Source organism: Bos javanicus, chromosome 11 (genome assembly GCF_032452875.1).
Source record: "Bos javanicus breed banteng chromosome 11, ARS-OSU_banteng_1.0, whole genome shotgun sequence".
Lineage (NCBI taxonomy): Eukaryota > Metazoa > Chordata > Mammalia > Artiodactyla > Bovidae > Bos > Bos javanicus.
In genome coordinates this window covers 44,235,367-44,251,045 of record NC_083878.1, presented here as the reverse complement: position 1 = coordinate 44,251,045, position 15,679 = coordinate 44,235,367, and the positions used below count along the sequence as shown (strand labels likewise).

General features: G+C 49.1%; 1 protein-coding gene across 3 annotated transcripts in view; it reads left to right on the top strand.

Annotated features, from left to right (window-relative positions):
- The window catches only part of SH3RF3 (SH3 domain containing ring finger 3), a 159,845-nt gene that overhangs the window by 110,239 nt on the left and 33,927 nt on the right, over positions 1-15,679 (top strand). For all 3 annotated transcript variants that reach the window (XR_009739385.1, XM_061432504.1, XM_061432503.1), the window contains 2 exons: positions 10,730-10,900; positions 12,232-12,485. Coding sequence is in view for 2 of the 3 variants with exons in the window: in XM_061432504.1 (XP_061288488.1) it covers positions 10,730-10,900; positions 12,232-12,485 (425 nt within the window). In the remaining variant the exon portion in view is untranslated. The remainder of the gene's footprint in view (positions 1-10,729; positions 10,901-12,231; positions 12,486-15,679) is intronic.

The following is a 15,679-nucleotide window of genomic DNA, read 5'->3' as shown; positions in this document are numbered from 1 at the left end:
TTTCATCAAGAGGCTCTTTAGTTCCTCTTTGCTTTCTGCCTTTAGAGTGGTATCATCTGCCTATCTGAGGTGGTTGATATTTCTCCTGGCAGTCTTGATTCCAGCTTGTGCTTCATCCAGCCATGCATTTCACATGATGTAGTCTGCATATAAGTTAAATAAGCAGGGTGACAATATACAGCCTTGAGCTACTCCTTTCCCAATTTTGAACCAGTCAGTTTTTCCATGTCTGGTTCTAGCTGTTGCTTCTTGACCTGCATACAGATTTCTCAGGAGGCAGGTACTCCCAGGTACTCCCATTTCTTTAGGAATTTTCCACAGTTTGTTGTGATCCACACAGTCAAAGGCTTTGTACAGTCAATGAAGCAGGTGTTTTTCTGGAATTCCCTTGCTTTCTCTACGATCCAAGGAAAGTTGGCGATTTGATCCCTAGTTCCTTTGTCTTTTCTAAAACCAAGTTCTGGAAGTTCTTGGTTCATATACTGCTAATGCCTAGCTTGAAGGATTTTGTACAGCTGGAAGTACTTGGTTCACATACTGCTAATGCCTAGCTTGAAGGATTTTGAGCACAAACTTACTAGCATGTGAAATGAGCACACTTGTACGGTAGCTTGAACATTCTTTGGCATTGCCCTTCTTTGGAATTGGAATGAAAACTTACCTTTTCCAGTCCTGTGGCTACTGCTGAGTTTTCTAAATTTGCTGACGTATTGAGTGCAGCACTTTCACAGCATCATCTTTTAGGATTTGAAATAGCTCAGCTGAAATTCCATCACCTCCACTAGCTTTGTTTATAGTATGCTTTCTAAGGCCCACTTGACTTAACACTCCAGGATGTCTGGCTTTAAGTGAGTGACCACACCGACATGGTTATCTGGGTCATTAAGATCTTTTTTGCATAGTTCTTCTGTGTATTCTTGCCACCTCTTTTTAATCTCTTCTGCTTCCATTAGGTCCTTGCCATTTCTGTCCTTTGTTGTGCCCATCCTTGCATGAAATGTTCCCTTTATACCTCCAGTTTTCTTGAAGAGATCTCTAATCTTTCCCATTTGATTGTTTTTCTTCTATTTCTTTGCACTGTTCATTTAATAAGAACTTCTTATCTCTCCATGCTATTCTCTGGAACTCTGCATTCAGTTGGGTCAGTCAGTCAGTCAGTTCAGTCACTCGGTCGTGTCTGACTCTGCGACCCCATGGACTGCAACATGCCAAGCCTCTCTGTCCATCACCAACTCCTGGAGTGTACTCAAACTCATGTTCATTGAGTCAGTGATGCCATCCAACCATCTCATCCTCTGCCATCCCCTTGTTCTCTCACCTTCAATCTTTCCCAGCATCAGGGTCTTTTCTAATGAGTCAGCTTTTCACATCAGGTGGCCAAAGTATTGGAGTTTCAGCTTCAACATCAGTCCTTTCAATGAACATTCAGGACTGATTTCCTTTAGGATGGACTGGTTTGATATCCTTGCAGTCCAAGGGACTCTCAAGAGTCTTTTCTAACACCACAGTTCAAAATCATCAATTATTCGGCACTCAGCTTTCTTTATAGTCCAACTCTCACATCCACACATGACTAATAGAAAAACCATAGCCTTGACTAGACGACCTTTGTTTGCAAAGTAGTATCTCTGCTTTTTAATACGCTCTCTAGGTTGGTCATAACTTTTTTTTTCCAAGGAGTAAGTGTCTTTTTATTTCATGCCTGCGGTCACCATCTGCAGTGATTTGGGAGCCCCAAAAAATAAAGTCTGCCACTGTTTCCCCATCTATTTGCCATGAAGTGATGGGACCAGAAGCCATGATCCTTGTTTTCTGAATGTTGAGCTTTAAGCCAACTTTTTCACTCTCCTCTTTTACTTTCATCAAGAGGTTCTTTAGTTCTTCTTCACTTTCTGCCATAACGGTGGTGTCATCTGCATAACTGAGGTTATTGATATTTCTCCCAGCCATCTTGATTCTGGCTTGTGCTTCATCAAGCCGAGGGTTTCTCATGATGTACTCTGCATATAAGTTAAATAAGCACGGTGACAATACACAGCCTTGATGTACTCCTTTTCCTATTTGGAACCAGTCTGTTGTTCCATGTCCAGTTCTACCTGTTGCTTCCTGACCTGCATACAGATTTCTTAAGAGGCAGGTCAGGTGGTCTGGTATTCCCATCTCTTTCAGAATTTTCCACAGTTTATTGTGATCCACACAGTCAAAGGCTTTGGCATAGTCAATAAAGCAGAAATAGATGTTTTTCTGGAACTCTCTTGCTTTTCTGATGACCCAGCGGATGTTGGCAATTTAATCTCTGGTTCCTCTGCCTTTTCTAAAACCAGCTTGAACATCTGGAAGTTCGTGGTTCACATACTGTTGAAGCCTGGCTTGGAGAATTTTGAGCATTACTTTACTAGCGTTTGAGATGAGTGTGATTGTGTGGTATTTTGAGCATTCTTTGGCATTGACTTTCATTGGGATTGGGATGAAAACTGAACTTTTCCAGTCTTGTGGCCACTGCTGAGTTTTCCAAATTTGCTGGCATATTGAGTACAACACTTTCATAGCATCAACTTTTAGAATTTGAAATAGCTCAACTGGAATTCCATCACCTCCACTAACTTTCGTTAGTTCGTAGTGATACTTCCTAATGCCCACTTGACTTCACATTCCAGGATGTCTGGCTCTAGATGAGTGATCACACCATCGTGATTATCTTGGTCGTGAAGATCTTTTTTGTACAGTTCTTCTGTGTATTCTTGCCACCTCTTCTTAATAGCTTCTGCTTCTGTTAAGTCCATACCATTTCTGTCCTTTATTGAGCCTATCTTTGCATGAAATGTTCCCTTGGTATCTCTGATTTTCTTGAAGAGATCACTGGTCTTTCCCATTCTATTGTTTCCCTCTATTTCTTTGCATCGATCACTGAGGAAGGCTTTCTTATCTCTCCTTGCTATTCTTTGGAACTTTGCATTCAAATGGGTATATTTTTCCTTTTCTCCTTTGCTTTTCGCTTCTCCTTTTTTCACAGCTATTTGTAAGGCCTCCTCAGACAGCCATTTTGCTTTTTTGCATTTCTTTTTCTTGGGGATGGTCTTGCTCCCTGTCTTCTATACAATGTCACGAACCTCAATCCGTGGTTCATCAGGCACTCTGTCTATCAGATATCAGTCAGGTATATCTTTCCCTTTATCCTTTGCCTTTTACTTCTCTTCTTTCCTCAGCTATTTGTAAAGCCTCTGTAGATGATCACTTTGCCTTCTTGCATTTCTTTTTCTTTGGAATGGTTTTGATCACTGCCTCCTGTACAATGTACAATGTTATTGTACAGGACAAACATGAAGCTCCATCCATAGTTCTTCAGGCATACTGTCTACCAGATCTAATCCCTTGAATCTGTTCATCACCCCCACTGTGTAATCATAAGAGATTTGATTTAGGTCATGCCTGAATGGCCTAGTAGTTTTCCCCTACTTTCTTCAATTTAAGCCTGACTTTTGCAGTGAGGTGCTAATAATCTGAGTCAACTCTAGGTCTTGTTTTTGCTGACTGTATAGAGTTTGTCCATCTTCAGCCCTAAAGAATATAATCAGTCTGATTGCGGTATTGACCACGTGGTGATGTCCATGTGTAGAGTCATCTCTTGTGTTATTGGAATAGGGTGTTTGCTCTGATCAGTATGTTCTCTTGATGTTAGTGTGGACTTATCATGTATAGCTCTTATTATGTTGAGATATGTTTGTTCAGTATCCACTTTGTTGAGAGTTTTTATCATAAGTAGATATTGAATTTTGTCAAACATTTTTTCAGTATTCACTGAGATGATCATATGGTTTTTATTCTTCAGTTTGTTAATATGGAGTATCTATCACACTAATTTGCAGATGTTAAGCCATCCTTGCATCCCTGGAATAAGTCCACTTGGTCACAATGTATGAACCTTTTAGTATATTTTTGAATTTGATTTGCTAACATTTTTAGAGATCTTTGCACCTATGTTTGTCACAAACAACCTGCAATTTGATATTAAATCTTTGAATATTTTGTGGAATTCATCAGTGAAGCCCTACTTCAGGAAACATGAAAAATTTCAAAGAAATAATTGAATCTTACACCTAAAGGACTAGAAAAAAGAAGGAAAAACAAAACCGAATGTTAATAGAAGGAAGGAAATAATAAATATTGGAGCAGAAATAAATGAAATAGAGACTAAGAAAACAACAGAAATGATCAGTAAAACTAAGAGTATTTCTTTGAGATTTTTTTTTCTTGGGAGAATTTTGGTCACTAACTTTGTCTGCTAACTTGTAATCAGTCAGTTCAGATTTTCTCTTTCTTCATGGTTCAGTCTTGGAAGATTATGTTTCTAGAAATCTTTTCATTTCTTCCAGGTTGTTGGCATATGATTGTTCTCAGTAGTCTCTTATAATCCTCTATATTTCTGTGGTGTCAGTTGTAACTTCTTTTTTCCTTTCTGATTTTATTGTTTGGACCAGTTCTGTTTCTTTCTTGATAAGCCTAGTTAGAAGTTGGAGAATTTATCTTTTCAAAGAACCAGCTCTTAATTTCACTGATCATTTCTGTTGTTTTCTGTTGATCTGTTGATCATTTCTGTTTAGGTGTAAGGTTCGATTATTTGAGATTTTTCATTTCCTGAAGTAGGCTCATATCACTATAAACTTCCCTCTTAAAACTGCTTTTTCAGTGATCCGTAGATTTTGGATCATTGTGGTTCCATTTTCATTTGTTTCTAGGTATTTCTAAAATTTCTTCTTTGATATTTCTTTTCAGTGGCCCATTCATGTTCATGATTTTTTGTTTGTTTGTTTTCTCCAATTTTTCTTTTGATTGATTTCTGGTTTCCCACAATTGTGGTCAAGAAGATGCTCGATATGACTTCCATCTTTGTAAATTCATGGAGGACTGTTTGTAAACGGATGTGATTTATCCTGGAGAACCTTCTGTGTGTGCTTGAGAAGAATATGCATCCTGCTGCTTTTGGATGGACTGTTCTGTATGTGTCCATTAGGTCCACTAGGTCCATTCTTCTGGGTTTGGTGTGAACATCGTGATGACCATTACTCTTTAATGGGTAGATTGCTTATCTCTATTTTGTTTAGTTCTTTCTCTGAGGCTTTATCTTTTCTTTCAGTTGCAACATGCCCTTCTGTCTCCTCATTTTGCCTGATTCTCTATGTTTGTGTCTGTGTATTAGTAAATCATCTGTGTCTCCATGTCTTGTAGGAGTGGCCTTGTTTAGAAGACATCCTGTGGGGCCCAGAGGCACCAGCCTGCCTGGCCACCAGAGCCAGGCACTCGAGGGTCCCCTCTGTGGGTGGTGTGTTCCCCCCTGTTGTGGGGGGCTGTAGTTACTGCTTAGGCACACTTGTGTGTGGGCCCAGCCACAGCAGCTGCTGGACAGTGGTGGGCAGAGTTCTCACTCAGCCAGGGTGAGACCTCACCTAGGTGCAGGGGTTGGTGGGCTTCATCAGGGCACACCCACTGACACTGACAGGTTAGATTTTGTTGTTTAGTCACTCAGTTGCATCCAAGTCTTCACAACCTAACAGACTGCAACACACCAGGCTTCCCTGTTTTTCACTGTCTCCCGGCTTCATCAGGGCACACCCACTGACACTGACAGGTTAGATTTTGTTGTTTAGTCACTCAGTTGCATCCAAGTCTTCACAACCTAACAGACTGCAACACACCAGGCTTCCCTGTCCTTCACTGTCTCCCGGAGTTTGCTCAAACTCATGTCCATTGAGTCGATGATTCTATCCAACTATCTCATCCTCTGTCATCCCCTTCTCCTCCTACCTTCAATGTTTCCCAGCATCAGGGTCTTTTCTAATAAGTCAGCCCTTTGCATTAGGTATTCAAAGTATTGGAGCTTCAGCATCAGTCCTTCCAATGAATATTCAGAGTTGATTTCCTGTAGGATTGACTGGTTTGATCTCCTTGCAGTCCAATGAGATTCAAGTCTTACAGTCCAAGATTCTCAAGAGTGTTCTCCAACACCACAGTTCAAAAGCATCAATTCTTCGGCACCCAGCTTTCTCTGTAGTCCAACTCTCACATCCATACATGACTACTGGAAAAACCATAGCTTTGACTAGATGGACCTTTGTTGGCAAAATAATATCTCTGCTTTTTAATATACTGTCTAGGTTTGTCATAGCTTTTCTTCCAAGAAGCAAGCGTCTTTTAATTTCATGGCTGAAGTCACCATCCACAATGCTTTTGGAGCCCAAGAAAATAAAGTCTGTCACTGTTTCTATTGTTTCCCCATGTATTTGCCATGAAGTGATAGGACCGGATGCCATGATCTTCGTTTTTTGAATGTTGGGTTTTAAGCCAGCTTTTTCCATTCTCCTCTTTCACCTTCAAGAGACTTTTTAGTTCCTGTTCGCTTCCTGCCATAAGGGTGGTGTCATCTGCATATCTGAGGTTATTGATATTTTTGCCAGTATGAAAAGGCAAAAAGATATGACAAGTTAGATGGAACATTCCAAAATTGTACCCACTGGGGTGGCATAACAAGGTAGCCTGCAATTTCTGAAATGGCTCCAGCTAGTGAGTCAGTCCCCAGGGAGCATCCCCCCGGCTCCTGACCCCTGGCAGATGCTGCCACATTACTCAGTGGCCTGTGCGCTATTCAGTCTGGTATTTTTATGCTGGTTTCTGGGTTGAATGAGTCTGCATACAGGCCCACTGCGAGCACGTTTTCCATTCCAGGTGCTTCTGTAGTTTTCCTGGTATTTTCTGTTGGTTTTCAAAGCCAGGTATTTGGGGGGCTGGTCTCTCCTGAGTGGGATCGAGGGGTTGGGTCCCTTCTGACTGGACCGTGGTGGCTGGGGAGGGGTTTCCTGGCGAGTCCGTCTCTCTGTCTCCTGTGCTGTCTATTGTCCTCCTGCCCTTAGTGGTGGAGGCTCTGTTCCTCCAGTGTTCAGGTCCCTCTCTGAGGAGGTGGTCCCATAATGTGGTTGTGGGTTTGCTGTCTTCCTGGGAAAAGACAAGTTCAAGAGTGTCCTGTGCCGCTATCTGAAACCCTTTCCTCAGCCAATTCTGCTGATCGAAGGTCAGCAAGCAGGCACGTGTTTTGCTGGCCTGAGTCCATGCGGCACTGGCACCTAGAGGAGCAGGAGCAGGCTCTTTGCAGGAGGATGGGAGAGAATCTCACTTATTTCATAAGAAATGAGCAAGCCGTCATATGGAGGCAGAAGGGTGTGAAGTTAATGAAGGCGCTAAAATTTTTTAATCACTGCTTGATTAGAGTCTATAGACAATTAGCAGCAAGTGAAGATCTTCCATAGAAAAGAGCAGTTATGCGGTGAGTGGCGGCTGTTCCCAGCAGGCTGCTCATGGGAACACAGCTGCAAGTAGAGGCTGGGCAGCCACAGCTGCCGCGTGTCCAGACTGCATGCTGTCCAGCCGAGGGCACCAGGGAAGGGGCTGACGTGTCCCCAGACTCACTCCCCCAGGGCTGCATCAGCCTGGAGGCGGGGACGCCTCTTCCAATGGGCAGGAGAGCCCCCTGCCGGCCACCCGGCCATGGGGAGAGCCTTGTGAACCAGACCTCCCACTCTTGTCTGAACCAAGTACCTTCAGTACCAGCCTTGTGAGTGAATCCACTGAGACAAATGAATCCCAGGCCAGTTCTGGAGCAGCCGGCTCTGTGTCCTCTATGGAGGCATGTGCAGAGCTGAAGTCCTTTGGAAGGAGTAGAGAGGGAGTGGAGGAGGAGTGGAGGGGAGGCTGAGGGGAGAGGCACGTGGAGTACCGGAAATCCTGCAGGCGCTATCTGGTTCTCCTGGCCCTGGGCTCTGTGGGCATCGGCCTGCAGCTCCAAGGCCCTGCCAAGGGCACCCTCCAGGCTGGTGGGCGCGGACGAGAGGGTGGGGACAGAAGAGGTGCAGACGATGCACCCTTCCCTGTGGCCACACTCAGACCGGGCCTGAGTGACCACTGCACTGCAGGGGCCACAGAACTGCAGACATCAGGCTGGGAGCCGCCAGCCCCTCCGGAGCATCCCAGGCCTGCGCACAAGCCTCAGGCAACAAGCAGCCCCACGTGCAGGAAAAACGCTGGCAAGGCAGTCTGGCTTCCCCTGAGGCATCGAAGGGAACAGGTTGGGGGGCAGGGGGTGTGCCAGGTGAAGTCAGATTGGTTTACACTCCACCCCCCAGCAGTGCACACGGAAAGACTGAACTTGAACTGTTGAGACCAGAGAACAGATTGCTCCTTGGAGAATGAATTCACAATAAGATGAAGGCCTCAGGACCCCCTGCTCCCGGCCTCACCCCAGCTTCCTACGGGGCCTACCAGGCCCTGGGGCCAAGAACAACTGCATGCCTCCAACTCGCTGCATAAACAGAGACACTCCATCTTTTTGAACCTCAGTTTGCTCAGCTGTGAAATGAGTAAGTAGCCCAGCCTCAGAGCTCATGTGGGGCTCCAGCAAGACCATAACAGACTCCAGCTTCCCACCCTGTCTGGACTCCGGACACCTGAGGGGGATGGGCTCTGCACGCTGTCCCACAGGTGATGGCAGCGCCTCCTAAACAGAGTTCTGATTGATGATGGAGGAGGGTGCCCCGTCCCCTGAAGTGAAGGGGTCCTTAGAAGCAAGCCTATCTCCCTGCATGGTTAGCGCCTGAGGGCGCCAGGATCACTGGCATCTAGTAAATGAATGAACAGCTGAAACCAGAAGGAAACATCACCTCCCACTGCTATGACTCTAGAGGAGGCAGGACACAGGATAAATCAAGATATGCCTGCAGACCTGCTCACGACTCGGCTCAGCAGAGCCCATGGTCCCAGAGGCAAGAGTCGGGGAGGAGGTGCCCCCACCCAGTGGGGCCCGTAGTTGGTCCAAGTTTGGGGAGTCGGGTGGTAGTGTCAGCCAAGTTCACTTCTGTTGCCTGTTTTCTGCCTTTATTACCTCATTAGGAACCACGGTGTGTTTCTCTAAAGTACAAGTGGGATTTTGAAAGAAGACTGTTTCAATGTAAAGGCTTAATCAGGGTGCCTTAAGGCCCACAGTCTGAAAATAACTCATTCTCACTGTGATGGGAAGATCCTGAGAGGTGAACACAAACCTTGTTCCCTGAATGGCTTGGGGATTCCAGGATTTTGAGTGGGATCATCCACTCATCCCCAGAGATCACTCTGTCATCTGAAGACCCCTCCCTGAATCACAGACAGACAGACACACACACATACACACAGCTCGTCGGGCCTTTGCTGCAGTTGCTAACACATGTCTGTCTTTTAGAATCTGGGTTGATGCCACTGTGAAAGTAGGTGCCAGTGGGCACTATGCTAGGTGTGGGGGAGGCTTGCTGGGTGTGCGGGGGGACTGTGCCATGTGGAGGGGAGGGCTGCCCTGGCTACTGGAACCTCTGAGCCTCTCGCTCACTGCCCGAGGTCCTACTCTCCCCAGCAGGGACAGCACTTCACCCTTGGATGGCCCTCTGTCCACAGCTTCATGCTCCACTGGGCAGTGGACAGTACAGGTAGCCCCTGAAGTCACCCAGTCCCGGAGGCTGGGAGGGTGGCTAGGAGGCAAAGAAGGAGGCTCCTGGGGCCCAGCAGGGGCAGTGTGCCCACCAGGCCCATCCTGAAAGGAGGCCCAGGAGATGATGCTTCTTTAGAAATGCATCTTGGGATTTCCCTGGCGGTCCAGCAGTTAAGACTGCATGCTGCCATTGCAGGGAGCACATGTTCGATCCCTGGTCAGGGAACTAAGGTCCTACATGCCACATGGTTACAGCCAAAAAAAATTGTTTTAATGCATCTCGTTTCTTTGTTGGAGTGAAGCCCCCACCACTTTTCCTGCCCAGATCTTGCAAGCAGGGTATTTGCCTGAAATCATTCTCTCTGTTAGGTCAAACATTCCCTTCCACAAACCCCCAAAGTAGCAAAGCACTTATCAGAGGTTCTGAGGATGGTGCCAGGGGCTCAGGATATTTCAAAGAGTCCTGGCAAGTGAGGAGTGCAGTGTCTAAGCCCTCAGCTAGGGCTCACACCACCAAGCTGTTAAACAATCTTGAAAGTAGAATTTCAGTTAGTCACCTATCTAAGGAGTCCCTAATTGGGCTGGTTTTTCTTTAAAAGGGCCTCCAAATCTCCTCCAGTTTTCATGGCTGGGTGAGTGGGCAGGTGGGACTAAACGAGGAAACCCACCCAAAGCTGCGTAGTTCACCCGTTTTCCCTAAAGCCTTCTCTTGCCCAGAGCTGCTGCTGCTGCTAAGTTGCTTCAGTCATGTCTGACTCTGTGCGACCCCGTAGACGGCAGCCCACCACGCTCCCCCGTCCCTGGGATTCTCCAGGCAAGAACACTGGAGTGGGTTGCCATTTCCTTCTTCAATGCATGAAAATGAAAAGTGAAAGTGAAGTCACTCAGTCGTGTGCGACTCTTGGCGACCCCATGGACTACAGCCCACCAGGCTCCTCCATCCATGGGATTCTCCAGGCAAGAGTACTGGAGTGGGGTGCCATTGCCTTCTCCAGAGCATCAGGTATTAATCAGAGAAAAGAGAACAAAGTGGACCCAGACAGCTGGCCCCTCATCTGGTCCTGGCAGGGCCTCTCTGAGTTCAGCCTGCAGGTTGGCAAAGGGTGTGGAGCCCGTGGCTCCAGGGCTCTTTCCCCGGGGGCTCCTCCTGGCCCCTGACTGCCCACCAAGTGTGCGAGGGCACCCTTCTGTCCGCGGCACCACTCACCACCTGCTTCTTGCCCACAGGTACCTGGCGCTCTATGCCTACAAGCCCCAGAAGAGTGACGAGCTGGAGCTGCGCAAGGGCGACACGTACCGCGTCCTGGAGAAGTGCCGGGATGGCTGGTTCAAGGGCACGGCCCTGCGTACGGGACTCTCAGGCGTGTTCCCTGGCAACTACGTGACACCCGTCTCCAGGTGAGGCCCTCACTACCCGCCTCCTGTGGCCCCGGGGAGGAGCTGGAGCACCACACGGGGGCATGTCACAGGGCCGGATCTTGTGGGCACAAGTGCATGCATGTACGTGTGCACACATATGAGTACAGTGGGTGTGTGTGCAAAAGGCACATGCCATTCACACATGTAATTTTTTTCTTTCCTTGTCATTTCCTGTGTTTTACGAATTTATGGTTACATTATTTTTATAAACTGGCAAAAGCAAGTTTAATAGTTAGCTCGAGGTGACCCAGGGTTGTCAGATGTTTTCATGGAGAGGGGCGTCCCCTGCAGGTTTGGTTTAGGGTTGGCCTCGCTCTGGGGAGCCCCGGATGCCTCAGCCCAGTGTTCACAGCCCAGGACCTGCAGAGACCTGCTACAGAACCCCCACCCCACCCGCTGTTAAGACTCCAAGCAAAGTAAACACCCAGACCTGCACTGACACAGCCTGACTTGTACCTTCACAGCAGCAGGCCCGGGAGCCTCATCCCCCATACCCTCCTGGAAAGGCCCACTTGTGAGCCCTGTGGCCCTGTGGCCCTGTGCAGGGAGGCCCTTCTCCCCACAGCTGCTCTGCAGAGGCTCTGCTTGCTCCTACCATGGGTGGCTCCCCGAGCCTCATAGCTGAGATCCAGAGGAGACAGATGGGGAGTTTTTCCGGCTCTTGGACAAATGGAAGGCGTGTGATCCTGATAATGGATCCTAGGAGTTCCCCACCCCAGCCCCACATGCTTGGTGCTGGTGCATGGTTCAAGCTGGCCCGTGCAGGGGGAGGAGCCACTGGGGCCTGTCTCAGAGTCCTGTGCTCCACGGTGTGTCCTGGACTCTCCACATCACTTTCTCTGGAAAGTCTGGGGTAAAACCGCAAACACAAGGCTTGTCTGCGCCCTTTCCTGGACTCCCAGGAGTCCCTCATCCAGAAGGAGCCGGGCCCCTGCCTCCTGCTGCCTGCCAGATGTGCCAAGCCCATTCCTTCTGCCTCTGTTTGGGGACACACAGCTGTTTGTTAGACTAAATCAAGGCAGTGACTCTGGAACAAAATACCTGATTAGCATCACTTCCCTGTTTCCTTTGGCTCTTTCGCTGGTTGTCACATGTGCAGGTGGAGAGACTGTGTGGTTGTCAGGGGCTCTGCTGTTCAGCCGGGCCTCTGGGCACCACACGCCCAGGTCATCTTGGTACTGCTGTAGGACTTGTCCTGGATGGCGTGGCCTCCAGCTCTCAGAGCCAAGCGGCTGAGCGATGCTTCATCAGTCTGTGTGGCGTGAGTGTATCTGTGCCCTCCCCTGACTTCATTCTGTTCATTTCCTCAGGATTCCTATAGGAGGGGCTGGGCCACCCCGGAATAATGCAGTCGGAGGGTCTCCCCTGGCCAAAGGGATGGCCACAACCATGCACCCAGGCGGTGGGAGTCTGAGCAGCCCGGCCACGGCCCTGAGGCCAGCCCTTCCCCTCACCACAGCCCAGGTCCCAGCTCAGCACCAGGCCGCCTCTCCCCCACTGGGCAGTTGTCTGAGGCACACAGTCCAGCCAGCAGCCAGCCAGGCCCGGAGCGCCGGCCCCACTGGTATGTAGCAGCCTCCTGGGGACCTCACTCTGCTGGAAAATTTGAGGAAGCTGATCTCAGGGACACAAGTTATGAGTGTCCTTTGGCCCAGGTCTTGAGCGGTCCGTGGAGGGGTGCCCTGTAATCATGAATTTATGCTAGTCCTGGGGAACATGTTGACATATCTTCATAGCCTGTCCTGTAGCTGGAATGGATTAGAAAATTCACAGGTGTTTATACACTTCATGCAGCAAGAGGACTGGCTGGACCAGTGAGGTGACCTTGGCACCTCTGGGTGGCCCTGTGAGCCACTGTGGGTCACCTGCATCTACATGCCAGGCACCAAGGGGTCTCCTGATGAGGCAGCAACCCCCCCTTCCCCGCCCCACCCAGGACAGAGCTGGTAATGAGACCAACCCACAGAGGTGCTTCCTGAGATGCTTTGAGGCTGAGGAGTGATGGCCACTGCTCCTCATGCAGCTTCATCAGTAGAAGACCAACCAGAAGTCAGGACAGTCTAGGTGGCTCCCTGTGTAGCATGAGATGAGAGGAAGTGTGGGGAGGTTCCTGAAAGTGTGAACAGGGTAAACGCATCTTGCTTGGAAGCTTGGCAGTCAGCTAAGAAGAACTGCTAAGCTTGACTCACGTGGTCCTCCTGGGAGCCAGGCCAGTAACTTTCCGACACATAAGCCAGTAACATTGTCACTGTGCGGTGAACGGGACCCAGGATGGGAGGACGTGCCTCTGAGTTTCATTTAAATGATTCAGAATTCTTTTCCACTCCCACCCCATTCTCAAAAATAATCTCTTTCTCAGAATGTCTTTTTATTTTTTTCCAAATTATTTATTTATTTTATTTTGGGCTTCCCTGGTGGCTCAGTGGTAAAGAATCCACCTGCCAGTGCACGAGAGCAGGTTTATTCCCTCAGTCAGGAAGACTCCCTGGAGAAGGAAATGGCAACCCACTCCAGTATTCTTGCCTGGGAAATCTTGCGGACAGAGGAGCCTGGCAGGCTACAGTCCAGGGGGTTGCAAAAGAGTCGGACACGACTTAGCAACTAAACAGCAACAACAATTTATTTATTTTATTTTTGACTGTGGGCTGGGTGTTCATTCCTGTGCACAGGCTTTCTCTAGTTGCAGAGTGGAGGCTATTCTTTATTGTGGTGCCCGGGCTTCTCGTGGTGGTGGCTTCTCTTGCTGTGGAGCTCTAGAGCGCCTGAGCTTCAGTAGTTGTGGCACATAGGCTCGGTAGTTGCAGCTCACGGGCTCTAGAGCCCAGGCTCAATAGCACACGGGCTTAGTTACGTGTAGAATCTTCCTGGAGCAGAGATCAAACCTGTGTCCCCTGCATCAGAAGGTGGATTCTTATCCACTGAGCCACCAGGAAAGTCCCCGACAGCAGCCCTACCCTGGTGTCCAGCCTCATGCTGGGTGTTCTCATTCAGCCACAGCAGGCTCTGTACCAAGGAAGCCCTGTGGATGGGCTTGGCCCCGCCTTTGTGTAGGTTTGCTAAGACTCACTTTGTAAATGTGGGAGATGATAAAGGACAGGGAAGCCTGGTGTGCTGCAGTCCATGGGGTCACAAAGAGTCAGACATGATTTGGCAACTGAACAACAAGAGTCCTTCATATATGTTTTTTTTTCCCCCTAAATTAGTGGAAAGTGAGGTCTGTCTTTCACCTGGCCAGTAGGGCCCTGGAGAAGAGCTTGTTGTCTCTGCCCTAGAAGAATCTGCAGCGATATCACCTGTGGCCAACCTCTCGGCCCAGCCGTTACCTTCCATCCAGCCATGGCTCAGGGCAGCTGATGGTGCTCATTGTAGCCTCCAGCTGTGGATGCAGCCCCTGAGGCCTAGAGATAGCGTGCCCAGGGAGTGCCCACCCACTGCTGCATGGCTGGGGAGACATGCACTGAGGTGCTTGTCTCCTGGGCCTGGAGCTCCCAGGCAGGGCCTCCTGCTTGTGACCCCCTCATCCATTCCCCAGCCTGCTCTGTGCTCCATGATGCTGAGAGCCACGGCAGGCCTGCCTCTCACGGAGTGTACATCCATCCCAGCCACCCAGCTCTGCACCAAGTGCCCTACGAGGGCCTGTCCACACTCCACCATGTCAGGAACCCACCAGTTCAAGGAGGAATATGACCTGCCCATCTCATTTATGGAATGGAATAACAGCAGAATCAAAGAAATCGGCAAGCCAGAGCAGAACAACACTCTCTCGGTCCTCAATCACCATGGTAACCAGCATGGGTAACAGGCATGCTCTTCCATCTGTTTAATTCACGTGTGGGAGAGTGAGGCACAGGATGGTTTAATGGCATGCTGGGTGTGTTCCAGCCCAGGGCTAGTCCCCAACTCATGTGCCGCAGCCAGGATACAGGATGCCCCCATCATAGCAGTAATTAGGTATCTGGAGTCCCCACAGCATTTTCCACTTCCTTCTGTGTCTGGAGAGCAAGAACATACTCTTGACAGTGTGCACAGGCAGGGGATCGCTCACTGCAGTGACTGCCCCATCTCAGCAAACCCCAGCTCCAGCACCTGGGAGATCCTTGTTAGTGTCCTCAGACCAAACCACAGTCATGGACAAAGGCCTGGTTGCCTTGGCCGTGGTGCCCAGAGGGCAAGGGCCCCACATGGCCAATCATTTATCAGCAAAATGCACTGGGAGAGAGCTGGGTGCACAAGGGTTCTGCTGGGGTCTGGACCCATTTCTATCCCCCACCTTAGAGAGGAAGATGAGGAGACCCAGGTTGCAGTGGAGTTTGAAAAGCACTGGGTGGAGGCTTGTGGGGTGTGAAGGTATAGGGAGCAGTGGGGGTGGACCCCCCTCGACCCCTCAGACCAAGGGGGAAGGAGGGGGTGACTGCGGAGGGGGCTGTGGACCATCTCCAGGAGGATGTGATGCTGCCTTGGTTCCTAAAGGACAGACAGAAGTACCCGAGTGGACCAAACAGATGGGGAATTCCGGCCACGAAGGCATGGAGATGAGCAGGACCACAGTTTGTGCTTAGAGTGATTCTGACTATTTTAGTGTGACTGAGACAGAGGTGGGAAGGAGGAGCAGAGTGTTGGTGACAGTTTCTCTGCAGAGGCAAGGTGGACGTTAGGTCTAAAGCTCAGAGCAGAGCGTGCAATGGTGGAGCACGAGGGAGGCTCTGAGCCCCAGAGGGCAGGCGTGTTGGCGGCTGTGAGGCCTGTGACAAAGCTGAG